Raw genomic sequence first — 26,518 nt, forward strand, 5'->3', positions numbered from 1 at the left:
TCTTCATGACTTTGTTGGTGTTTTTGGTCCATGATAGATGATTATTGTTGTGGACACCGAGGAACTTGAAGCTCTAAACCCGCACAACTACAGCCCTGTTGAAGTGAATGGGGGCGTGCTCTGCCCTTTGTTTCTGTAGCATTGAAGGCAAGGGAAGCCAGCAAGCATTTGCCCTCCCTTGACAAAAAAAAATATAAAAATGTGCAAATCAGCATTTAGCTAAACTGAGTGAGCTTAACTGTGAATGGTCCTGGTGCAGCAAAAAAAGTATCATGCGAACCCAGCTTGGATTTTAGCGTCACTCCTATCAAATCCCATTGAGAGCATGTTATTGACAGAACAACTTGAATTGTTGCATTTTGTTGTGTTGTTGTCCTCCGATGGCAGCTAGCTAGCTAAAATGGGCCCTTTCCTAAATTAGCCATGGATGGAAGTAGTTATTTGGACTTCCGGTTTGACTTAATTGTCAGTACTGGCCAATGATTACAATGGTGATTCTGCACCAACCATTAATTCATACACTGTTGTGTCCCCGGCCTGAGAGGATGGAAGTTTCATATGTAGTTAGATGAAGGCTAATGTTAACTAGCTAACATTGCCCATGAATGGAAGTTAGGCAATCAAGTATTTTAGCCATGTAGCCTAGGACAAAGACAAATAAAAGGTGTACTGTATGACAGAGTGATAGACCGTTTCAGCAACATGAAAGAGGAGGAATGAATTGGTGTTTCTCTACAAGTAGCGTGAGTCAACATGTTTTTTCTACTTGCACAACGTGCATGCACACACACTTACACATACACACAAATCAGAACCATGGACAGTCACATCATATTTGAATTATGTTGATTGGACTAAACCGTTTTTGGTACATTTTAGTTGTCACTGTATTAGACTAAGCAGAGGTGATTTGATCATTATTGAAATGTTGAAGTTGAAATGGTGCTATAATATTGGAGGCAACTTTCTTTGCTACTTGCGGTATCTCTCTGTGGTTCTAAATCAATAGTTATTTAGTTGTCCGAAATGTCGGAAACGAACTTGCTTGACCATGCTGTAGGTCATGTAACTATTGCTGTACATGCAATATGCATTGCCGGACTTGACTGGATAGAGGTCGCTATCCGGTTTTGTGATAAAAAAAACAAAGGTTTGGTTGAATGTATTATTCCACAATGTCTTCTTATTGTCTCTGCCTTTAGTCCAATATATCACGGCCGCACATGACATAACAGTTCATAGAGCAAACAACGGAATAATCGACACATAGGTTGTAATACGGCTTCTCCAGTGATTTTATCCACGCACCGCTACTGCTAGGCTAGGCTATGCATCGAGTCTCTAATGGTCATAAAAAAGCGTTAATAGTCCAATCAACAGTATAAGACACCAAGGCTATATAGGGGCTGTTAGTCCCAGATATTCCATGGTAAAACCATCGCCCCATATAATTAACTTTCAGCCATACATTTTCAGTTGGATTCAGAAACAGGAGTAATGGTCATCTTTACGCAAATTGGAAATTCAGTGATGAAGATCTCAGTCCTGCGTGAGCCCTTTGAATAGTTTGTGTGTGTGTCACGACTGCCCGGGTTCTCGCACTTCGACACCACTCAGGGCTCGCCCGTGGTTGACAGCGCGTGGTTCGCGCTGGACCCTCATTCTCGTCTCCTCCTCTTTCCCTTCTCTCTCTCTCTCTCTCTGTCTCTCTCTCGCTTTCTCTCTCTTTTCCTTCTTTCCTCTACTCCGCTCATTCACGAGGGCTCGCTCACCAACTCTACACGAAACAGGGATGCAGCGAGCGCAAGGCGCAGCCTGAAAAATGGCACGAGTCTTCCCTGGGATCTATCCATCCCTTTTCATTTTCTCCCCCTTTCTTTTTCACGCGTTTGCGCCATGTAAAGGCTTACGGAATTACCCGGATAATGAAGGTAAGAGAGTGCTTAACGATTTTTTAGGTTTTGACTCGGTGATTTGAACCTAGGGGGTTGTTGCGGTGTACAGTAGGTGGAAGGCGGGAGCCCCCGTTAGTCCACCGTGGACGTAACGGTATAGAGTCGCTTCGTTAAGTTCACTGACGGTGTGGTCGGTATGAATCATGCATAATGTCAGCTAGGGCACGGAAAGCGGTGTAGAAGCATGGGAAACTGTAGATTCTTCATGAAACACGACATTAAATGTGTATAGCATTGAGGCAATGCTTTGGAGATATATGTGGAGGCAACATGGTATGCGCAGGAGAAATAAATAAATAATTTAACTTCAGAAGCACAACTTATAGCTTTTCTTGTATTGGGCAATGGTTGAAGACACATTTGACCTTTAAGACATATTCAACTTGTATGGGTTTGATAATAATAATACTGATATTAGGCCTGATAATGATGGCACATTATTTTCAAGTAAGGGCTACTGGTCTACGCTACAGCAGTGTTTCAAATCAGGACTAAGCTAGCAATTACAGTAGATTTGTCACACATTGCTGCTGGGGCTCTCTCTTCGTTATTGTATTAACATTGATATGCCTACTCAGCTCAAAATTAGAGCGGACCATTTGCTGAGTAACTACTCCCCTCCTAACTACTTAAATGTAGATCCGCAAGCACAGGGTTTGAAGAGATTGTCATATGGGTAAATTCTATAAGCACTGTCTTTGAGACATATTTGATCACTCTGTGGTTTGATCATGTAATGATGTTCATGCGTTATGTGTGCAGTTATTACTAATCAGTTATGAGTTGACTGTCCAGTTGCTTGATACTTTCTTACAACTGTGTTATGACATAATCTGACTAATATTCGTAGTGAATTAATTTTTGTGAAAGTTCTGAGTTTCGAAGCACTTCCCGAGCCTTCCTTTCTCCCGTTTAGTGGCATGTCTGTGACTGGAGCAGCCGGTACTCCGTAGGGTATTAGAACAAAGCTTTCGTATTGGACGTGCGGAGCTATACGTCCTATTGACAAGCACTCACACACACACACACACACACACACACACACACACACACACACACACACACACACACACACACACACACACACACACACACACAAGCACACACAAGCACACACACACACACACACACACACACACACACACACACACACACACACACACACACACATCCACCCTGGTGGCCAGTGATGCCTCTTGTGTCAGCTGCTTTCATATGAATTTGGGGCTTTAACCCCATCCCAAATGTTAACCCTGTGTGTGTAATCCCATGGATCCCATGACTCTGGAACAGAATGCGTGTTCGATCCCAGTCGTGCACACTGGATGTTTATTTGAGGTTATAACCGTATCCCAAACCTCAACCCTTAACGTAACCATTCGGAATGAGTACCTAACCTTAACCCATAATGTGGATGAAAGTCTAATTCTGCTGTGAGAGCTTGTTGGTTGAACAGTGTCGTTGCAGTGAAGTGAAAGAGAATATCAGTTGTGTTGTGTTGTGTCTTTGATTGTATGTCACACACACACACACACACACACACACACACACACACACACACTGTGTAGTTCATACTGTACAGTCCCACTCAGGGGATAGGAAGGCAGCAGGCACCGGAAACAAAAGACACAGCATGAGAAAAGACAACACAGTGTTTAAAAATTCATCAAATGACTTATACGCATGATGAAACCTACTGGAAGCGAAGGAAACCCTTGCTGATTTAGATCAGGGGTGGGAAACTACAGTCCTCGACGGCCTGATTGGTGTCACACTTTCTCCATCCCTAGCAAACACAGCTAATTAATCAAATTGCATTAGAAACTGAAGAGTCAGGCATGTTAGCTGGGGGCAAAACTGTGACACCAATCAGGCCCTCGAGGACTGGAATTGCCCACCCCTGATTTAGATAAATGTTTGTTTGTGTGTGTGTGTGTGTGTGTGTGTGTGTGTGTGTGTGTGTGTGTGTGTGTGTGTGTGTGTGTTGTTCTGTCCTGTATATCTTGATGATTCCAAGACTGAAGGGAGAAGGCAGGTCATAGGCCGTAGGTGAAGCAACACTGACAGTCCGTTGATGTCAGTATCCTGCTGTCACCCTCTCATCCTCCGACTAGTGGTCTAATTTGCAACTCCAAGTTTGTGAGTGTGTGAGTGTGTGTGTGTGTGTGTGTGTGTGTGTGTGTGTGTGTGTGTGTGCTGCTTTCTGTAGGCAGTGTAATCCAATGAAACCTGTTTTCAGAGCCAAAGTACTTTCTGTTTTGTCTTTCCTTGCGGCAAATAAAACTCTCTCTCTCTCTCTCTCTCTCTCTCTCTCTCTCTCTCTTCTCACCCTTGTTATTTTTCTCTCTCTATCATTCTTGGCTCTCGTGCTGTGATTGCTCACTGAGCAATTGCTCTGTGTGTGTGTGTGTAGTTCTGAATATGTGTTCTTGTTATTGTAAGCTCCTGCTGAGGCTAATAGAGGTGAATATGAATGTGATGACATGTGATTAGTGGTTTGATTTGGACTGAGGGGAAATCCTCCAGGCCACTACATTGAGAGTGACAGAGAGACCTAAAATATATTTATGTTTATTTATTTTCCCTTTTGTTCTTTAACTATTTGCACATCATTACAGCACTACAGCATTGGGCCAGTAACCGAAAGGTTGCTGGATCGAATCCCCGAGCTGACAAGGTAAAAATATGTAATTCTGCCCATGAGCAACCCACTGTTCCCCGGGCACCCGAAGATGGGGATGTCAATTATGGCAGGCCCCCGCACCTCTCTGATTCAGAGGTGTTGGGTTAAGTGCAGAAGACGCATTTCAGTTGAATGCATTCAGTTGTACAACTGACTAGGTATCCCCCTATCCCTTTTCCCTAGACATAATATGACATTTGTGTATAATGAACTGTGTATAATGTTTACTGTTCATTTTTTATTGTTTAGTATCTATTTCACTCGCTTTGGTAATGTAAACATATGTTTCACATTGTCAATAAAGCCCCTGAAATTTTGAGAGAGAGAGAGAGAGAGAGAGAGAGAGAGAGAGAGAGAGAGAGAGAGAGAGAGAGAGAGAGAGAGAGGAGGCAGGTGTAGTGACCATGTCAAACAGCAGATGGTGCTTCAAGTCACTGTCACTCCCAGCCCTGAGGGGAGACTCACACAGGGCGCTCCATGGGCCGGTTGAGCAGTACACAACGTTTTGGAAATATTCAGATAGAAATATACTATGTAGAACAAACATGCCTCTCTGACATGTGCAATAAGAAACCACATTGTCTCTGTTCATGGTGTTTCTGTCTGCAGCATTCAACAACATTTAGCTGCTGAACGTGGCCCTGGTGACTATGATTTCAGGGTCAAATTCACTAGGAACCAAACAGAAGCAAACAGGGAGGGACGACCTGAACTTGTCCAATGAGAAATGCTTGTTTTTGTTTTCTGTTGCCCAAAACATTTCTATGGTATGCAATAATGAATATGGCCCATGTGTTAACGAAGCATACCGTTAATTATGCTTAGTTATGCTGTTTGTATATTTCATTTAACACCAGAAGAATGTACACCAGGATGATTTGAACTTTGACCAAGCACCAAAACGGCCTGCACTACATAGATTAATGGGTTAGTTCTGCTAGCTTGAACTCCCAGTCTGCTTAGTGTGCTTCACTGGTTTTAAATGATACCCCCCAGACACATACAAACACACATGAACACGCGAATGCACACACACACGCACATTCCCACAAGCAATCACCAGTATGCTTATTAGTGCCGATGCAAGCATATGTAAAACAAACACTTGTACACACACGCACACGCCTCAGGTTCCTGGGAAACCGTATTCATGAGGGCAGAGGTCGTCTGTGGTTTAATTGCTTTAATCTGTAATAGTTGTAGTTATTGGCAGGTCTCCCTTCCTTGTAACAACCGTGCCCTTGGACAGATGAGGACATTGATCTTCTCTCTTCGTTTTACTCTGTCTTGATCTTCCTAATTCTACCCTCATTCTCGATCTTCTTCTTCCATGTCTTCCTCTGTTTCATTCCCCCATTCTCTCCCAGCTCTCTCTCCCATTCATTTTTACCATACCTCTCTTCTTTCTCTCTCAACTAATTTTCCCTCTTTCCAACCTTCTCTCACTCTGTCTCTCTTTCCATCCGTCTCTCTCCCTCCTCTCTCTCCACTGCAACTGACCTGCCCCTCTATTAGCTGTATTACAGTTTATTAGGAGCCTTGAGCTTCAGGAAGGCTGCGGTAATGATATGTAGCCGCAAAGAGCTTACAGGTCTCACACACACACACACACACGTACACACGCACGTGCACACGCACGCGCACACGCACGCGCACACGCACACGCGCACACACACACACACACAGCTTCCCTGGCCTGACTGTTAGACGTTTTGCTCCGTTTCCCTCGTCTGGTACACCCTCTCACCCCTCTGTCGGTCTTACCCCCTCTCACTAGAGGTCTTCCCGAGTGCAAAAACTTTGACCCATTTCGAAATGGACCCCGGGCTTTCCTCCATAATATTTATAGAGACCCAGTCTGAACGGACCCAATGACAACCAGATCCGGCCCTGTAAAGACCCGGGCCTGTCCAGATCCAGTCTGATCCAATCCAAGTGAGGGAAGAAGCAGATTTCTTTTATACGTTATTCACTGAAGCTGTTATTGCACGCACTGAAGGTGAGAGGAATGAACGTGCTAGTAGCAGGCGGGGGAGGGACCATGCTGTGTGTTTGTGACTGTATGTGGCTGAGTGGGGTGATGAGGAGAGAGAGAGACAGCAGCAACCAAGTTGACTCGCACTAGTTACTAACTTCTAGCTGCCAAAGCTAGGTTATTTATCACCTTTTTGGATTACATAGTACCTGTTTTGACTAGCTAGTTAGAGAAGCTAGCTAGTTAACATAGCTAGTTAGCTACCTAGCTGGGTTGGCTAATTGAGGCTACATAGGCTGCAGTTACAACAAAACTCTATTCAAAGTGTTAGGTAGCAGCCTACCTGTTGTTTCTTTGTTTTCTCATTCAATTTTTAATTCCATTATTTTAATTCCATCTTCCATTGATCTCCTAACTTGCTTGCCATGGCAAGTGATAAGAATGGTGCCGGAGGGAATGGCTGCCATTTTACGGGCTCCTAGCCAATTGTGTTAATTTGTTGGGGTTTTTCTGCGATGTTTGTAACTCATTTTGTACATAATGTTTCTGCTACCATTTCTTATGACCGAAAAGAGCTTCTGGATATCAGAACAGCGATTACTCACCTCGAAATGGACGAAGATGATGTGAAGGATATACTGCTGCTCCCGGACCAGGCACAAAACCCTGTCGTTCTCATGAAGAGGAGACACCCATTGAGGGGAGGCAGATCCGGGAGCCTTGTCAGAATTTGTTGGTGTGTGGGTAACCCACCTCTACCATATGTCCTATTGGCCAACGTGCAATCATTGTAGAATAAATTGGATGAGCTCCATTCAAGACTATCCAACCAACCGGACATAATTGTAATATCTTATGTTTCACCGAGTCGTGGCAGAACGACGACATGGATAATATACAGTTGGCTGGGTTTTCCGTCCTTCGACAAGACAGAACACCTACATCCAGTAAGACGAGGGGTGGTGGTCTGTGTCTTTTTGTCAATAACAGCTTGTGCATGAAATCTAATATAAAAAAGTATTGTTTTTTTCTCGCCTGATGTAGAGTACCTCATGATAAGCTGTAGACCATACTATTTACGAAGAGTGTTTTCCTCTATATTTTTCATTGCTGTCTATTTATCACCACAAACCGATGCTGGCACTAAGACCGCACTATACGAGCTGTATAAGGCCATAAGCAAACTAGAAAATGCTCATCCAGAGGCGGCACTCCTAGTGGCCGGGGACTTTAATGCAGTAAAACTTAAATGTGTTTTACCTAATTTCTACCAGCATGTCACATGTGCAACCAGAGGAAAAAAAACTCTAGACCAACTTTACTCCACACACAGAAATGTGTACAAAGCTCTCACCCGCCCTCCATTTGGCAAATCAGACCATAATTCCATCGTCCTGATTCCTGCTTACAAGCAAAAGCTAAAGGAGGAAGTACCAGTGACTCGCTGAATACGGAAGTGGTCAGATGTCAGATTCTAAGAGCTGCTGCTTTCAAGGAGCGGGACTCTAACCCTAGTGCTTATAAGAAATCCCGCTATGCCCTCCGACGAACCGTCAAACAGGCAAAGCGTCAAGACAGGTTTAAAATGTTATCCTACTACACCGGTTCTGATGCTTGTCGGATGTGGCAGGGCTGGCAAACTATTACGGACTACAAAGGGAAGCCCATCCACAATCTACCTAGTGACACATGCCTACCAGACGAGCTAAATTACTTCTATGCTTGCTTCGGAGGCAAGCAACACATTAGCGTACATGAGAGCACAAACTGTTTCGGACAACTGTGTGATCACGCTATCCATGGCAGATGTGAGTAAGACCTTTAAACAGGTCAAAATTCACAAGGCTGCAGGGCAAGATGGATTACCAGGATGTGCACTCAGAGCATGCTCTGACCAACGGGCAAGTGTCTTCACAGACATTTTCAACCTGTCCCTGACCGAGTCTGTAATACCTACATGCTTCAAGCAGACCACCATAGTCCCTGTGCCCAAGAACACCAAGGTAACCTGCCTAAATGACTACCGACCCGTAGCACTAATATCTGTAGCTATGAAGTGCTTTGAAAGGCTGGTCATGGCTCACATCAACACCGTCATCCCAGAAACCCTAGACCCACTTCAATTCGCATAGCGCCCGAACAGATCCACAGACGACGCAATCTCTATTGCCCTCCACACTGCCCTTTCCCAGCTGGACAAAATTAACCCATACGTTATAATGCTTTTCATTGACTTTAGCTCAGCATTCATCACCATAGTGCCCTCAAAGCTTATTACTAAGCCAAGGACCCTGGGAATATACACCTTCCTCTACAACTGGATCCTGAAATTCTTGATGTGCCTCCCCCAGGTGGTAAGGGTAGGCAACAACACATCTGCCACACTGACCCTCAACACGAGCGCCCCTCAGGGGTGCATGCTTAGTCCCTTCTTGTACTCCCTGTTCACCCATGACTTTGTGGTCGGGCATGACTCCAACACCATCATTAAGTTTGCAGACGACACGATGATGGTAGGCCTGATCACCGACAACGATGACACAGCTTATAGGGAGGAGGTCAGAAACCTGGCAGTGTGGTGCCATTACAACAACCTCTCCCTCAACGTGATCAAGACAAAGGCACTGATCGTGGACTACAGGAAAGGGAGGGCAGAGCATGTCCCCATTCACAGAGCTTTAGTGGAGCAGGTAGAGAGCTTTAAGTTCCTTGGTGTCCACATCACCAAGGTCCAAACACAACAAGACAGTTGTGAAGAGGGAACAACAATGCCCTTCAGGAGACTGAAAAGTATTGGCATGGGTCCTCCGATCCTCAAAAAAGTTTTACAGCTGTGCATTGTGACTGGTTGCAAAAGATTCTGAACCTCTATGGGATCGGACCCCCCCCGCGGGACGGTTGAGCTGACATGCGCTAATGTGATTAGCATGAAGTTGTAATTAACAAGAACATTTCCCAGGACATCGACATATCTGATATGGGCAGAAAGCTTAAATTACAGTGAAATAATAACATGCTATTGTTTGAGGTGAGTTCACAATTATGAACTTGAAATTGTAATAATAAACTAAGTAGGCACATTTGGGCAGACTTGATACAACATTTAGAACAGAAATACAATGGTTCATTGGATCAGTCTGACACTTTGCACATAAACCACTGCCATCAAAATCTATATTGCACCTAAGCTTGAATAATACATTGTGGCCTTTCTCTTGCATTTCAAATATGATGAAAAAAATGTATTTAAAAAAACGCATGTTTTTTTCTATGTATTATCTTTTATGAGATCTAATGTGTTATATTCTCCTACATACATTTCACATGATGCATATCCTTGCTTCAGGTCTTGAGCTACAGGCAGTTAGATTTGGGTATATAATTTTCAGCGAAAATTGAAAGAAAGGGTCCGATCTTTAAAGCCATAAGACTACCGAACAGTTAATCAAATGGCTACCCGGACTTTGAATGACCAGTTCAAACACACTCATCTTCAATTCCCACCCCCATATCCCTCTTCTTCTCCTCTATTTTCCTTTGTCCACTTCTTCCACCCGCACTTTTCTTCTTTCTAGCACTCTCTTTTCTCCACTTCTATTCCTCCCGTCTCTCTCCATTTGCCCCTTTCTTCATTGCTGGCCTTTTATTTGACTTAATTGAAGTGGCCTGTTTGATGCCTACTTTCCTCCATCCCTCCAACCCCCCACCATTTTTCTCTTCTTTCCTCCAGTAGTGTGTAGTGTGAAGGGTGCCCAATGCTGTGGGTCTGAATGGCAGTAGTATTGGGACTGTAAAACCAACACCGTGGGACTGATTTGGTTTGGCTTCTATGGGATTTTAGGCTCAGACTTTTATTGCCAATGCCCTCTCCTCTTCACCCACCCTCATTTTCATCAATGGTTACCCTTTCACCTGCTCTTTCTTTCTTTCTTTCTTTCTTTCTTTCTTTCTTTCTTTCTTTCTTTCTTTCTCTCTCAGGCTCTCTCTCATTCGTTTACCCCTTAAACATCTTTGATTCTCCTTCTCTCTCTTCTTTCTCTCCTTTTTCTCCCTTCTCTCACTCTCTCCTTCCCTCTCCTCCCCCTTCCCTTTTTCAACCGGTAGTCATGCTCATTATGATTTCAAGGTGTTCATGTCTGTGACTGTGGCTATGCCATTAGAGCTGCTAGTCAGCCAGTCAATCAATCAGTCAGCCAGTCAGTTGGTCGGTCAGCCGCTGAGTCAGCCAGTCAGTCAGTCAGTCGGTCAGTTGGTCAGCCAGCCAGTCAGTCTGTTAGTCAGTCAGTCGGTCAGTCATTCAGTCAGCCAGTCAGTCTGTCAGTCAATCAGTATGTGAAGTGGTGACAACCTGTCCTGGTTTAAACTGGGATTCTCCATAGGTATCCATCTGTCTCTTTCCCACTATCTCCTATTTGACACATGCATCCTCCACTCCCACTGTGTAGCCGTCCGCCTGTTCGCAACTCACTATTCTTGCCCAATTTACCTTCCGGTGACCACTGTCTGTGTGATAGCTCTGAGACAGTTTGTGTGTGTGTGTGTGTGTGTGTCAGGGTTCCGTTGGGGTCTGTCTTGAGTTGACCTTTCTCTGCACTCTGTTGGTTTTCCAGACATTCCGTCTGAGAGAATGTAAGTGCTTGTTCCCCATAGATAGTCTGACACACACATGCACACTGTAAAAACATTGCTATAAGAATGTGCTATAAGAATGTATTAAATATTTTATCTCGTTGAAGAAAGAACAGTTCTATTTCTATATCTTTACTGTCTGTGCGTCAGACAGTGTGTTTGTGCCGGCATTGTGTCTTTGTACTGTATGTGTGCATCAATGGCGGTCGGTGCCGTTTAAGATTAGGGAGGACGATGTCTTTTTTTTAATGAGCTTGGCCGAGCTTGACCTTTCTTCTATTACAGCATATTGGATGACTGACATTTATATTCCATTCAACCAGCTCAATGTAACATGTTTAAATGTATTTTCAATCATCCTGCGGAGGGCAGAGAGGGAGGTGAGCATCTGCTTCAGCTCCAGCAGGGGAATCAGACGGATGCTGAGCATGTGCTTACCTTACGGACTGTAGCAGCTTCCAGTGGATTGAATGAGCCGGTGCTCAGTACGTTATTTAGAAGAGGTCTGCGCAAGGAGGTCCAAGCGCAACTGGCCTGCCGAGATGACAACCTCACCCTGGACGCACTCATTGTGATGGACATCCGTCTGGATAACCTCTGGGAGCGTCGGCATCTACATCACCTCTCTCCCTCCTTCGGCAAGTGTTCGGGATCAGAGCCTGAACCCATGGAGGTAGGGGTCACACGCCTTCCCGTAGAGGAACGATGCAGACGGATGCAACTGGGGCTCTGTCTGTACTGTAGCCAGGGAGGGCACAAGCGGCAGCGTTGTCCATTACTTCAGAATCCGGGATCCATTAGAGCAGAGGGACGGTCACGTGATGTTACATCCCCTAGACCAGAAGTGAGTATTCCATTTACTGCTCTTCCTGTTACTCTTTTTAGTTCCCATCACTCTGGCTGACTGTCCCCCTCATGCCATGTGTCTACAACTTTAGTGGATTCTGGCGTCGCGGGGAACATTATGGATCAGACCCTTGCCTCCTCTCTCAATATTACCACCTACCCACTCTCCTCTCCTTTTCCGGTTCAAGGTCTTGACAATCGGCCTCTAGGATCCGGAACCATCACAAGCATCACCCAACCACTCACCATGGAGCCCAATCACCAGAAAAACATCCCCTTCTTCATCACCAGTGCACCAGTTCACAAGATCATCCTTGGCTTCAGCGCCATAACCCTACCATCTCATGGTTGAGTATGAGAATCACCGACTGGTTACCTGAATGCCGGAAGGCCTGCTTTCCTATCCCCTGTGGTTCCATGTCGGTTGAGAGTCCTGTGGTTGCCCTCCAGCCTAACATCCCGGAGGAATTTCAGGATCTAAGAGAGGTATTCTCCAAGACCCGCGCTACCTGTCTCCATCCTCATTGCCCCTGGGACCATGCCATTTACGTTTTTTTCCGGTGCTACACCACTGCGCAGACTCATCTACCCTCTGTCAGAGGCTGAGACCCAGGCCATGGAGGACTACATTCAAGAGGCACTCCAACCGGGTTTCATCCGCAGGTCCACGTCCCCTGGGTCAGTTGGTTTCTTCTTCGTGGCCAAGAAGGAGGGAGGATTACGCCCTTGTATCGATTACCGTGACTGAATGACATCACCATGAAGTATTGGGAACCTCTCCCGCTGGTGCCATCAGCCATTGAGCAGCTCCGCAGGCCCCAGTTCTTCACCAAACTGGACCTGCAGAGTGCCTAGCAACTTATTCGCTTCCGGGAGTGGGATGAGTGGAAGACGGCGTTTAGCACGATGTCTGGTCATTACGAGTACTTGGTTATGCTCTTTGTCTTAGCCAATGCTCCGTCTGTGTTCCAGGTATTCGTCAACGAGGTGTTCAGGGACATGCTTGGATGTCAGGTGATTGTGTACATTGATGACATCCTGATCTTCTCAACCAACCTGGAGGATCACATCACTCACGTTCGAGCAATCCTGGAACGCCTCTTGGCTAACCACCTGTTCGTCAAGGCGGAGAAGTGCCAATTCCACCAGAGGGCGGTCTCCTTCTTGGGCTACCAAATCAGCCCTAAGGGAGTGAGGATGGAGGACAAGAAGGTAGATGCAATAAGGTCATGGCCAGTCCCAACCACCATCAAGGGGTTTGCCAACTTTTACCTTTTAACTTCAGCGCCGTCGGTTCCCCTCTCACCTCCCTCCTCAAGGGTGGGACTCGTAGGTTGGTTTGGTCTCCAGCAGCCGACGAGGCCTTTCGTCTCCTCAAGGGGTGTTTCACCTCCGCCCCCTTGCTAAACACCCAGAGCCCACGCTACCTTTTGTGCTTGAGGTAGAAGCATCGGATGTGGGTGTGGGGGCAGTTTTGTCACAAAGACAGAGAGACCCACTAAAATGGTATCCTTGTGCTTTCTTCTCCAAGGAAACTGTCCCCTGCAGAGAGGAATTACGACGTCGGCGATTGGGAGCTCTTGGCGGTGAAGTTGGCATTAGAGGAGTGGAGACACTGGCTGGTGAGTGCCAAGGAACCATTCATCATCCTCACCAACCATCGGAACCTTGAGTACATACGGACAGCGAGGAGACTGAATCCACGCCAAGCCAGGTGGGCCCTCTTCTTCGCCAGGTTAAACTTCACGCTGAGCTATCGCCCAGGTATTAAGAACATCAAGGCCGATACCCTGTCCCATATCTACGATTCGGGAGAGGCTCCTGTCCAGAGGGCACCGATAATCCCATTCTTCCGAGTTGTGGGTCCATTGGTTTGGGACGTAGATGTGGACATCCACCAGGCTCTAGAGAGGGAGCCCGTACCCTGGAATTGTCCTCCCGCATGCATATATGTTCCCACAGGAATAAGGATTGGCTGCTGACCTGGGCACACACATCTACGTTCCCACAGGAATAAGAATTGGCTGCTGACCTGGCAACACACATCTACGTTCCCACAGGGAAAAGGGATTGGCTGCTGACCTGGGCACACACATCTATGTTCCCACAGGGATAAGGGATCGGGTGCTGACCTGGGCACACTGCTGTCGTCGTTGGACATCCAGGTATTTCTCGCACCATCCATTCCATCACTGAGAAATACTGGTGGCCCACCTTGGTGCAGGATGTTATGCGGTATGTCAACTCCTGTTCCCTGTGTGTGCTTAAACCAAGTCCCCCCGGAATGCTTCTGCAGGGAAGAGCCTGCCGCTTCCTGTGCCTCAACAACCTTGGTCCCATCTATCCATTGACTTTGTTACTGATCTTCTCCCTTCTGATGGTTTCAGAAGGTAGTGGATAGATTATCCGAGTCATGTCGATTAATCCCTCTTCCTGGTCTTCCCACTGCTCTTCAGGTTGCTGAGGCACTCTTCCAGCAGGTCTACCGACATTATGGCCTTCTGGAGGACATCGTCTCGGACTGTGGCCCCGATTTCACATCCCGAGTATGGAAGGCCTTCTTGGAGAAGCTCAAGGTCACTGTTAGCCTCACATCCGGGTATCGGCCTCAGTCTAACGGGCAGGTTAGACAAACATTGGCATTACAATGGCCTTACTGAAGAACTCAGTGACTTTCAATGTGGCACCGTCATAGGATGCCACCTTTCCAACAAGTCAGTTCGTCAAATGTATGCCCTGCTAGAGCTGCCCCGGTCAACTGTAAGTGCTGTTATTGTGAAGTGGAAACATCTAGGAGCAACAACGTCTCAGCCGTGAAGTGGTAGGCCAAACAAGCTCACAGAACGGGACCGCTGAGTGCTGAAGTGAGTAGGGCAGTTGCAACACTCACTACCGAGTTCCAAACTGTCTCTGGAAGCAGTGTCAGAACAAGAACTGTTCATCGGGAGCGTCATGAAATGGATTTCCATGGCCGAGCAGCCACACACAAGGCTAAGATCACCATGCGCAACGCCAAGTGTCGGCTGGAGCGAGTGGTGTAAAGCTTGCCGCCATTGGACTCCGGAGCTGTGGAAATGCATTCTCTGGAGGTGTGAATCACGCTTCACTACCTGGCAGTCCGACGGAGAATCTGGGTTTGGTGGATGCCAGGAGAACACTACATGCCCGGATGCATAGTGCCAACTGTACATTTTGGTGTAGAATCAATAATGGTCTGAGGCTGTTTTTCATGGTTCGGGCTAGGCCCCTTAGTTCCAGTAAAGATAAATCTTAAAGCTACATCATACAATGACATTCTAGACGTTCTGTGCAGTTTTGGGAAGGCACTTTCTTGTTTCATCATGACACTGCCCCGTGTACAAAGTGAGGTCCATACAGAAATGGATGGTTGAGATCGGTGTGGAAGAACTTGACTGGCATGCACAGAGCCCTGACCTCAACCCCATCGGACAACTTTGGGATGAATTGGAACGCTGACCGTGAGCTTGGACTAAAACCAAAAGTTTACCTTGACTTGGAAGAGTTGAAGGGTTGGATATCCATAGCCAGCAGGCATTGAGTCAGGTGGTAGAGTAGGCTAAATTAGCTGTATTAGCTAGCTAAGTAAGTAAAAGTGTGTGTGTGTGGCGTCAGTATGCATTTGAGTGCATGTTATGTGTGTGTGTGTGTGTGTGTGTGTGTGTTGGGGTGTCAGTTTTGGTATGTGTGAGTGTGTGGGTAGAGTACAGTGTGTGTGCATAGAGTCAGTGCAAGAGAGTTAGTGCAAAAAGGGTCAATCCAGGGAGTCCTTGTAGACAGGTATTTAGCAGTCTTGTTTAGAAGTTGTTTAGAAGTCACTGTATGCTGCCACTACATGCTAAAGAGAAGAGGAGAGGCAAGGATCCTAACAAGATGGTGGACTAATTTACTACAGTGACTGACATCTCTAGGAGAGCTAAGGGACGTAGAGACACTTACTACACAATATCAACCCTGTGGGTGACTGTTTTTGACAAATATTTCATTTGGGAGAAAAACACCCGCTACGCATCAAATAGACAGAGGGCACTTTGTCCAAAAGAAGTTTGCATTACTGTAGCTCGCAATATTGCATCCTTTACACTGGTTTGGGTACGCTATAGAAGAGAAGAGAGGAGAAGATGAGAGGAGCCCCAGCATGACGCAAGTTAGATCCTAATGTTCGAAGCTCTGCAGCCCTCCTCAATCCCTCCTTCCTTCTCTCCTCTCTTTCTTCACTCTTCCCTCCCTTCTCAATGCGTTACCCTGACAACACATTCCCCTGTTCAACTGTGCTTTCACTCGTTTAACTAGAGAAAGGAAGGGAAGGTCTGTGAGACGAGACCACTGTGTGTGTGTGTGTGTGTGTGTGTGTGTGTGTGTGTGTGTGTGTGTGTGTGTGTGTGTGTGTGTGTGTGGTCACTCATGATATACTCTTTTTGTGTGATGGGCTTATTGAGCAGTCTCTGCTATGTGGTATCTGGTGTAGCAACCTGGACTCAGGTGTAGACATAACATAGTAAATGAAAATCCGTTAAGCTCAAATTAGAATAATATGTTACGTTTGTTATGTATTAATTTCCTCCTCCCAGCTGCCCACTGCACTGAGGCTAGGTAACACGGTCACCACCGATAAATCCATGATTATCGAAAACTTCAATGAGCATTTCTCAACGGCTGGCCATGCCTTCCGCCTGGCTACTTCAACCTCGGCCAACAGCCCCGCCCCCCCCGCTGCTCCTCGCCCAAGCCTCTCCAGGTTCTCCTTTACCCAAATCCAGATAGCAGATGTTCTGAAAGAGCTGCAAAACCTGGACCCGTACAAATCAGCTGGGCTTGACAATCTGGACCCTCTATTTCTGAAACTATCCGCCACCATTGTCGCAACCCCTATTACCAGCCTGTTCAACCTCTCTTTCATATCGTCTGAGATCTCCAAGGATTGGAAAGCTGCCGCAGTCATCCCCCTCTTCAAAGGGGGAGACACCCTGGACCCAAACTGTTACAGACCTATATCCATCCTGCCCTGCCTATCTAAGGTCTTCGAAAGCCAAGTCAACAAACAGGTCACTGACCATCTCGAATCCCACTGTACCTTCTCCGCTGTGCAATCTGGTTTCCGAGCCGGTCACGGGTGCACCTCAGTCACACTCAAAGTGCTAAACGATATCATAACCGCCATCGATAAAAGACAGTACTGTGCAGCCGTCTTCATCGACCTTGCCAAGGCTTTCGACTCTGTCAATCACCATATTCTTATCGGCAGACTCAGTAGCCTCGGTTTTTCGGATGACTGCCTTGCCTGGTTCACCAATTACTTTGCAGACAGAGTTCAGTGTGTCAAATCGGAGGGCATGCTGTCCGGTCCTCTGGCAGTCTCTATGGGGGTGCCACAGGGTTCAATTCTCAGGCCGACTCTTTTCTCTGTATACATCAATGATGTTGCTCTTGCTGCGGGCGATTCCCTGATCCACCTCTACGCAGACGACACCATTCTATATACTTTCGGCCCGTCATTGGACACTGTGCTATCTAACCTCCAAACAAGCTTCAATGCCATACAACACTCCTTCCGTGGCCTCCGACTGCTCTTAAACGCTAGTAAAACCAAATGCATGCTTTTCAACCGATCGCTGCCTGCACCCGCATGCCCGCCTAGCATCACCACCCTGGATGGTTCCGACCTAGAATATGTGGACATCTATAAGTACCTAGGTGTCTGGCTAGACTGCAAACTCTCCTTCCAGACTCATATCAAACATCTCCAATCGAAAATCAAATCAAGAGTCGGCTTTCTATTCCGCAACAAAGCCTCCTTCACTCACGCCGCCAAGCTTACCCTAGTAAAACTGACTATCCTACCGATCCTCGACTTCGGCGATGTCATCTACAAAATGGCTTCCAACACTCTACTCAGCAAACTGGATGCAGTCTATCACAGTGCCATCCGTTTTGTCACTAAAGCACCTTATACCACCCACCACTGCGACTTGTATGCGCTAGTCGGCTGGCCCTCGCTACATATTCGTCGCCAGACCCACTGGCTCCAGGTCATCTACAAGTCCATGCTAGGTAAAGCTCCGCCTTATCTCAGCTCACTGGTCACGATGGCAACACCCATCCGTAGCACGCGCTCCAGCAGGTGTATCTCACTAATCATCCCTAAAGCCAACACCTCATTTGGCCGCCTTTCGTTCCAGTACTCTGCTGCCTGTGACTGGAACGAATTGCAAAAATCGCTGAAGTTGGAGACTTTTATCTCCCTCACCAACTTCAAACATCAGCTATCTGAGCAGCTAACCGATCGCTGCAGCTGTACATAGTCTATTGGTAAATAGCCCACCCATTTTCACCTACCTCATCCCCATACTGTTTTTATTTATTTATTTTTCTGCTCTTTTGCACACCAATATCTCTACCTGTACATGACCATCTGATCATTTATCACTCCAGTGTTAATCTGCAAAATTGTAATTATTCGCCTACCTCATGCCTTTTGCACACATTGTATATAGACTCCCCCTTTGTTTTCTACTGTGTTATTGACTTGTTAATTGTTTACTCCATGTGTAACTCTGTGTTGTCTGCTCATACTGCAATGCTTTATCTTGGCCAGGTCGCAGTTGCAAATGAGAACTTGTTCTCAACTAGCCTACCTGGTTAAATAAAGGTGAAATAAAAAAAATAAAAATAAAAAAAATAATTTGTGGATGTTCATCAACTATTTTGTATGATATGTTACTAATTGCAATTCATACAATATGTTACGAATTTGCAATACGTTACGAATTTGTAATACGTATGATATGTTACAAATTCAAATTTGTTGTGGCTAACGTTAGCTAGATGGCAAATGCTAATGTTAGCTAGGTGGCTAATGTTAGCTAGGCTAGGTGTTAAGGTTAACGTTAAGGTTAAGAGTTAGGATAAAGGGATAAAGTTAGGGGAAGGGTTACTTAACATGCTGAGGAAACTCAGCAAAAAAGAAACGTCCCTTTTCCAGGACCCTGTCTTTCAAAGATAATTCGTAAAAATCAAAATAACTTCACAGATCTTCATTGTAAACGGTTTAGACACTGTTTCCCATGCTTGTTCAATGAACCATAAACAATTAATGAATATGCACCTGTGGAATGGTCGTTAAGACACTAACAGCTTACAGACGGCAGGTAATTAAGGTCACAGTTATGAAAACTTAGGACACTAAAAAGGCCTTTCTACTGACTCTGTAAAACACCAAAAGAAAGATACGTGCTCATCTGTGTGAACATGCCTTAGGCATGCTGCAAGGAGACATGAGGACTGCAGATGTCGCCAGGGCAATACATTGCAATGTCCGTACTGTGAGACGCCAACGACAGCACTACAGGGAGACAGGACATATTATTGTCCTAGCAGTGGCAGACCATGTGTAACAACACCTGCAAAGGTTCGGTACATCCGAGCATCACACCCGCTGGACAGGCACAGGATGGCAACAACAACTGCCCAAGTTACACCAGGAACTCACAATCCCTCCATCAGTGCTCAGTCTCAGATATTTTTGGTTATGTAAAATATATTTCACAGCAGTTTAGATGGTACAATGACTCTCTACACTGTACTTTCTTGTTTTGTGACATAAACTGAAATTAGGTGAACAATTCAAATTTTAGCAACCAGGAAAAGACGGAGCCTTCTATCTTGAAACGTTTACTATGTTACATCCAGTCTATGAGACCAGGCTTGAGGTAGGCCTGTTTCAGTTTGTGTGTGTGAGTCTGTGTGTATTAAAGAGAATGTGTGTGTGTCATTATTGTATTTATTTGTTGCTCTCCTCATTCTGTGGCACTGGCAGGGTATTCAGTGTGTGTGCATGTGTGTGTCTGTATCTGCTTATGTGTATGCTGATCTTATTGTGCAGTCTGGCATTTGGCAGGTCCATTTGATTCTTGGCAGGTAGATCAGAGCTCCTCTCTGCCCAGCCGAAGCAAAGGATTACAGAGAAAAGAGAGAGAGACTTCCCGAGGCAGCACCATTCAGCCACCCCTGGGAATAGTATCAACATATACACTGCCTCTGTGTTCATAAGGAAGTGCATAGAGGATGTTGTATCGGTCCCAGGTTCAAATGTTTAAACCTGCAATGCGTGACAATGTGTGTACAGGTGTTTATAGAGACCCCTCTGTCAAGAATGCTGTATTTCTTCTACATTTGAACATGATATGCCAGAAACCCCAGCTCTCATTGCAAGTCGCCGCTGGGATGACGTGGCATCAACATCCGCTCGGAGACTTTGTGGCTGTGGTAGTGACAACCCAACGGAGTCGGGAAATGTGAGGCTGTGGATGCCGATGCAATTACAGTTATGGACAAGATTGATGATAACTCAATTCCATTTTAGCAACACTGTCTTCAGAACAGGTACTCAAAATGTTATACACCGGCTTTTATTCTCATTTTTATATTGTAATAAAAAATATCCACGCTGTCAGCTAGAAAGGTAGCTAGCTATCTAATTTAGCTAGCTAACGTTACATGGCTGCTAGCTAAAAGCTTAGCTACTGGGAATTCCCCTGCTTGGTACGAGATAGCAATATGATGATAGCTTTAGTACATTAGCTATCACACTTACGTAAAAAAGCAGTGTAAAATATTAATTTTGACTATCATAGCTCTGCAATCATGGAAAATAACCTTTGCTTTGGCAAGTCCTTTGCCCTTCTCTGATTCCTATACTAGCGAACTAATAACATTACTGTTATGGCCGCTTGATTCTCGAGAGCCATGGCTATGAAGATGTGCATGATTGTAGAAGTGTTATACTCAACTCTTCTGCATGAAAATCATTATGGTTTATACATAAAACCAAAACCATGTAGTGAGCAATCCTGATAACTGTGTTGTGTACATGTTTTTTCTGTAGGATTCCAGCGTCGAAGAGCCACAGACCGTCCAGGGGCACAGGCAGGACTGCAGAAAGAAACGGACAGCAAGACCTTGAAAGGGCTGCCCGACTGAAAGGAGAGGCCGGCCGACTGAAAGGAGAGGCCGCCCGACTGAAAGGAGAGGCTGGCCGACAAGAAGGTTAGTAAAAATCTTTCACCTGTGGTACTGTTTACCCGTTTCACAATATTACAAACATATCACACATTTGGCCACATTCTGTCATTTCATGTTGCTTTTTTATTATCATTACAGACTAAATTGCGAGCGCTGTCCATTGAAGGGGAGATGCTGGAGCTGTCCGCTTCCCTTCTACCTGGAGTGATTTTTTTACATCATGGTGTACCGGAGAGCTATCCCAGGGTCTCCAGAAATCCAAGACAACCTCAATGGTGCACCTGCCTGAATTGCAGGGAGACTCCTGCACCTTACAACACACAACTGCTGCCATTTCACCACTGCAAAATTCCATGTATTTTTTACCAAGTATGTTACCATAACAAGATGACACTTCCATGACTTCCATGACTACACCATACTTGATTCTTAATTTCTAAATTAAGAAAATATGGTAAAATCTTTAAGTAGTTTTGTGAGTTTTTCCTTGGTCTGGGTGAAATCAGTTCAATACTTTACCAGTTCACCACATTGTTTCCCTTACACTACCTTGTATTCTTGTTTATCTACCTAATAAAACTTTACTTGACCTGATCATCTAATCGGACCGGCTTGTTTTGTACTGCATTTACACTAGGGTAGTCCATCCGTCTTTCTTGATATCTATCCACCTGTAGGTCTGCTCATTTGAAGTGTAAACCGTCAAGAGCGTAGATATCCAGGAAAATAACAGTTTAGTATATCCTTCTTAAAGCCATTCCAAAAGTACAATGATGACTATATGCTAGATACAGTGAGGAGAACAAGTATTTGATACACTGCCGATTTTGCAGGTTTTCCTACTTATAAAGCATGTAGAGGTCTGTAATTTTTATCATAGGTACACTGTGAGAGACCGAATCTAAAACAGAAATCCAGAAAATCACATTGTATGATTTAAGTAATTCATTTGCATTTTATTGCATGACATAAGTATTTGATCACCTACCAACCAGTAGGAATTAGGGCTTTTTCTTTAAGAAGCCCTCCTGTTCTCCACCGTATTAACTGCACCTGTTTGAACTCGTTACCTGTATAAAAGACACCTGTCCACACACTCAATCAAACAGACTCCAACCTCTCCACAATGGCCAAGACCAGAGAGCTGTGTAAGGACATCAGGGATACAATTGTAGACCTGCACAAGGCTGGGATGGGCTACAGGTCAATAGGCAAGCAGCTTGGTGAGAAGGCAACAACTGTTGGTGCAATTATTAGGAAGATTAATTAATGGAAGAAGTTCAAGATGACGGTCAATCACCCTCGGTCTGGGGCTCCATGCAAGATCTCACCTCGTGGGGCATCAATGATCATGAGGTAGGTGAGGGATCAGCCCAGAACTACACGGCAGGACCTGATAAATGACCTGAAGAGAGCTGGGACCACAGTCTCAAAGAAAACCATTAGTAACACACTATGCCGCCATGGATTAAATCCTGCAGCGCACGCAAGGTCCCCCTGCTCAAGCCAGCGCATGTCCAGGCCCGTCTGAAGTTTGCCAATGACCATCTGGATGATCCAGAGGAGGAATGGGAGAAGGTCATGTGGTCTGATGAGACAAAAATAGAGCTTTTTGGTCTAAACTCTACTCGCTGTGTTTGGAGGAAGAAGAAAGATGAGTACAACCCCAAGAACATCATCCCAACCGTGAAGCATGGAGGTGGAAACATCATTCTTTGGGAATGCTTTTCTGCAAAGGGGACAGTACGACTGCACCGTATTGAGGGGAGGATGGATGGGGCCATGTATCGCGAGATTTTGGCAAACAACCTTCTTCCCTCAGTAAGAGCATTGAAGATGGGTCGTGGCTGGGTCTTCCAGCATGACAACGACCCAAAACACACAGCCAGGGCAACTGAGGAGTGGCTCCGTAAGAAGCATCTCAAGGTCCTGCAGTGGCCTAGCCAGTCTCCAGACCTGAACCCAATAGAACATCTTTGGAGGGAGCTGAAAGTCCGTATTGCCCAGCGACAGCCCCGAAACCTGAAGGATCTGCAGTGTGTGCAAACCTGGTCAAGAACTACAGGAAACATGATCTCTGTAATTGCAAACAAAGGTTTCTGTACCAAATATTAAGTTCTGCTTTTCTGATGTATCAAATACTTATGTCATGCAATAAAATGCAAATTAATTACTTAAAAATCATACAATGTGATTTTCTGGAGTTTTGTTTTAGATTCCGTCTCTCACAGTTGAAGTGTACGTCTATGATAAAAATTACAGACATCTACATGCTTTGTAATTTTTGTATTTTTTATTTTACTAGGCAAGTCAGTTAAGAACAAATTCTTATTTTCAATGACGGCCTAGGAAGAGTGGGTTAACTGCCTGCTGTTCAGGGGCAGAACGACAGATTTGTACCTTGTCAGCTCGGGGGTTTGAACTTGCAACCTTCCGGTTACTAGTCCAACGCTCTAACCACTAGGCTACCCTGCAAAACCACTAGGAAAATCTGCAAAATCAGCAGTTTATCAAATACTTGTACTCCCCACTGTAAATGCACAAGTACTGTTTCTCACACAAGTTTGTTTCCCACACAAACTTCCCTTATTTATATGTTTGATTGTAGGCCCACCTCTTTCAAAAACAATCCTGAGTTGTCTCTAGGTCTTCACACTTTCCAGGAAGCACCAAGTCTGACAACAGGGAATGCTCCAGTCCTTCTCAGCTCAAAGGTGTGCTGCTAACTGCATCCTGTGCTGCATGGTGACGTCTCCTCGAAGTTGTAGCAGCTCAGTTGTTGGTGGCACTCCATGGAGATTTTGGTCATCGGATCTCTGGATCATTCTGCTAGGCCCTACTGAGAGCCCAGTCTTCTCAACACTGCTCTCTGAAGTTCTGGGATGTAGGTGTATTCCTTTGCAGTTTTCAATGTGTGGATACTTCACTTTTGAGACTTGTTATTGTAGTCTCCTTTAGCTGAAAGACAAAATAATGACAAAATATGATTCTATATAATTTCATTACTATCAGTGCAGAACTGAAGTGTTGAAATATAACAGCCATAACATATATTATATTTTTATGAGTTGTAAGAAATTTACATTTTTCACAATCGAGAGGACAACGAACAATTACATCTTGTTGCCCTACGCGTTCTCCAAGTGTCACGTTCTGACCTTAGTTATTTTGTTATGTCTTTGTTTTAGTATGAGTTGGGTGGGTTGTCTATGTTCGTTTTTCTATGATTTGGTATGTCTGTGTTTGGCCTGGTATGGTTCTCAATCAGAGACAGCTGTCAACCGTTGTCCCTGATTGAGAACCATACTTAGGTAGCCTGTTTTCAGCCTTGATTTGTGGGTGATTATTTTCTGTTGAGTGTTTGTATTCTGCACCAGACAGAAGTGTTTCGGTTTCATTCGTTCACTTTGTTGTTTTTGTTCAGTGTTCAATTTCTTTATAAAAAATATGGACACTTACCACGCTGCGCATTGGTCCTCACCTTCTTCCACCAACACCGGCCGTTACCCCATGGCTGGACAATGGTTACAAAGGTTGTAGGCAAGTGCTACCAGTAGGGCTCCATCCTTAGACTGGAGGAGAGAAAGCAAACCGTGTACATAAGTGATTCTGGAAGGACACCAGTTCAGATGTAGACCTAGATCAGGGATGGGCAACTACTGTCCTCTGGGGCTTAATTGGTGTCACACTTTCCCCCACTAATCACACTTGATTAAAGTAATTGCATTCTAAAATGAATACCATTATAAGTTGATTATTGGGTCAGGCGAGTTGGCTGGGGAAAAAGTGTGACACCAATCAGGCCCCGAGGACTGGAATAGGCCAACCCTTATCTAGATCTGACTCCAATAATCAACTAATCATGATCTTCCGTTTACAATTAGTTTTTCAGCTGTGTTTGCTAGGGATAGGGAAAAAGAGTGACCACTTCAGCCCCGAGGACTGGAATTGACCGTCCCTGACCTAGATAGACAAAGTATCAAACATGCTCCATCAATCCTAATCTGTCATACGATTTTACCATTTGACAACTATGACAGAATTACATTCGATGAACATCAGTCTTATATTTCCAGTGTAAAAACATTCAGTTTAGGATGCACGGAGTAAGTATTTGTTTCCCTCATTGGATAAGGAGGTTATTAGGCAGAATTAATGTTTCCAATCATTCAGTATAATGTCATGTTCATTTTATACACTCAATACATGTGCATCTTTTGGGCTAGGTCTGTCTATATCTCAACCATACAGCTCAATTGGGGAATAACAGTAATATGTGTGCAGTAGGCTAATATTGAGATAGTGTGTCATCAATACTCAAAGTACATCTTGGGTAGTGCATTTTCCTAAACAGTTTATCATTATAAAATGTCTACTTTGTTGTTAGGTAGCTAAAGCGTTGTCTTTGCTTACCGATCGTATTCTGCTCCAATACTCGACAATGGTGCGGTTGGAAATACAGGCTTGCCAGGAGTTGATGTTGATTTATTCCTGTCATGACTGATATTTTCTAGAGTTTAGATGTCAAATAATGAACAGTTGACATGAGAAGAGAGGTGATACAATTTGCTAGTTTCAGAATGTTTTGTTTACAACAGCTGACTAAAAATTGGGCAGAACACTAGGCGTGCAGTTGAGAACGTTTCCATGGTAACGGTGCCTCTACAATTCCATGATGAAACTTTGAAATGAAATTGCCACTTGTAGCAAACAAGTTTCATGAAATACATGGCCCAGAAACAGGGTCACAGTTTTTAAAACTAAATATCAGTAAGCCAGGCTAGCTATGTCAGCAAAATAGCTAGCTAGTTCTCTGCTTGGCAGAATGTTAGCAAAATGTATCGGTCTCATTGCCTAGACTTTGGCTTAGGTTTTGACATGTTGAATCTTGAATACTCCAGCCAACAACATGAGATGTTCTAAAACTAGACCGTTCAGATCAATATACTCTGTGGCTCCGCCTCCCCACTGACGGAAAACACGTCGCATATTGTGCACTATTCAATGAATACCAGTGAATAACGAGGTTCTCAGGCAGGCTAGCAGCACACTATTGTTATTGTTGCATCACATTGGATGACCACTAGCGACTTATTGGAGCTTTTGAGCCCCAAACCAATCCAAATGTAGTATTCATCGGTCAGAAAATAAATTCAAACACAAGTATTCAGACCCTTTACTCAGGACTTTGTTGAAGCACCTGGCAGAGATTGAAGCACCTGGCAGAGATTACATCCTCGCGTCTTCTTGGGTATGACGCTACAAGCTTGGCACACCTGTATTTGGGAAGTTTCTCCCATTTTTCTCTGCAGATACTCTCAAGCTCTGTAAGGTTGGATGGGGAGCGTTGCTGTACAGCCATTTTCAGGTCTCTCCAGAGATGTTCGATCG

General features: G+C 45.0%; 1 protein-coding gene and 1 long non-coding RNA gene across 6 annotated transcripts in view; both read left to right on the forward strand.

Moving 5' to 3' along the window:
- The first annotated feature begins 1,412 nt into the window (after positions 1-1,412).
- Positions 1,413-26,518, forward strand: part of LOC110530656 (ephrin type-A receptor 3) — a 200,992-nt gene continuing 175,886 nt past the window's right edge. The window contains exon 1 of one of the 5 annotated variants that reach the window (XM_036986284.2): positions 1,413-1,931. In XM_036986284.2, the coding sequence (XP_036842179.2) occupies positions 1,823-1,931 (109 nt within the window). In that variant the 5' untranslated portion in view covers positions 1,413-1,822. The remainder of the gene's footprint in view (positions 1,932-26,518) is intronic. The other 4 variants (XM_036986283.2, XM_036986291.2, XM_036986293.2 and 1 more) reach the window with 4 other exon arrangements.
- Positions 20,991-22,780, forward strand: LOC149982136 (uncharacterized). The gene is made up of 2 exons (XR_016482648.1): positions 20,991-21,151; positions 21,266-22,780. It is a non-coding gene; the product is annotated as an uncharacterized LOC149982136 (long non-coding RNA).

This window comes from Oncorhynchus mykiss, chromosome 8, assembly GCF_057628025.1.
Source record: "Oncorhynchus mykiss isolate SJ-2025 chromosome 8, ASM5762802v1, whole genome shotgun sequence".
Taxonomy (NCBI): domain Eukaryota; kingdom Metazoa; phylum Chordata; class Actinopteri; order Salmoniformes; family Salmonidae; genus Oncorhynchus; species Oncorhynchus mykiss.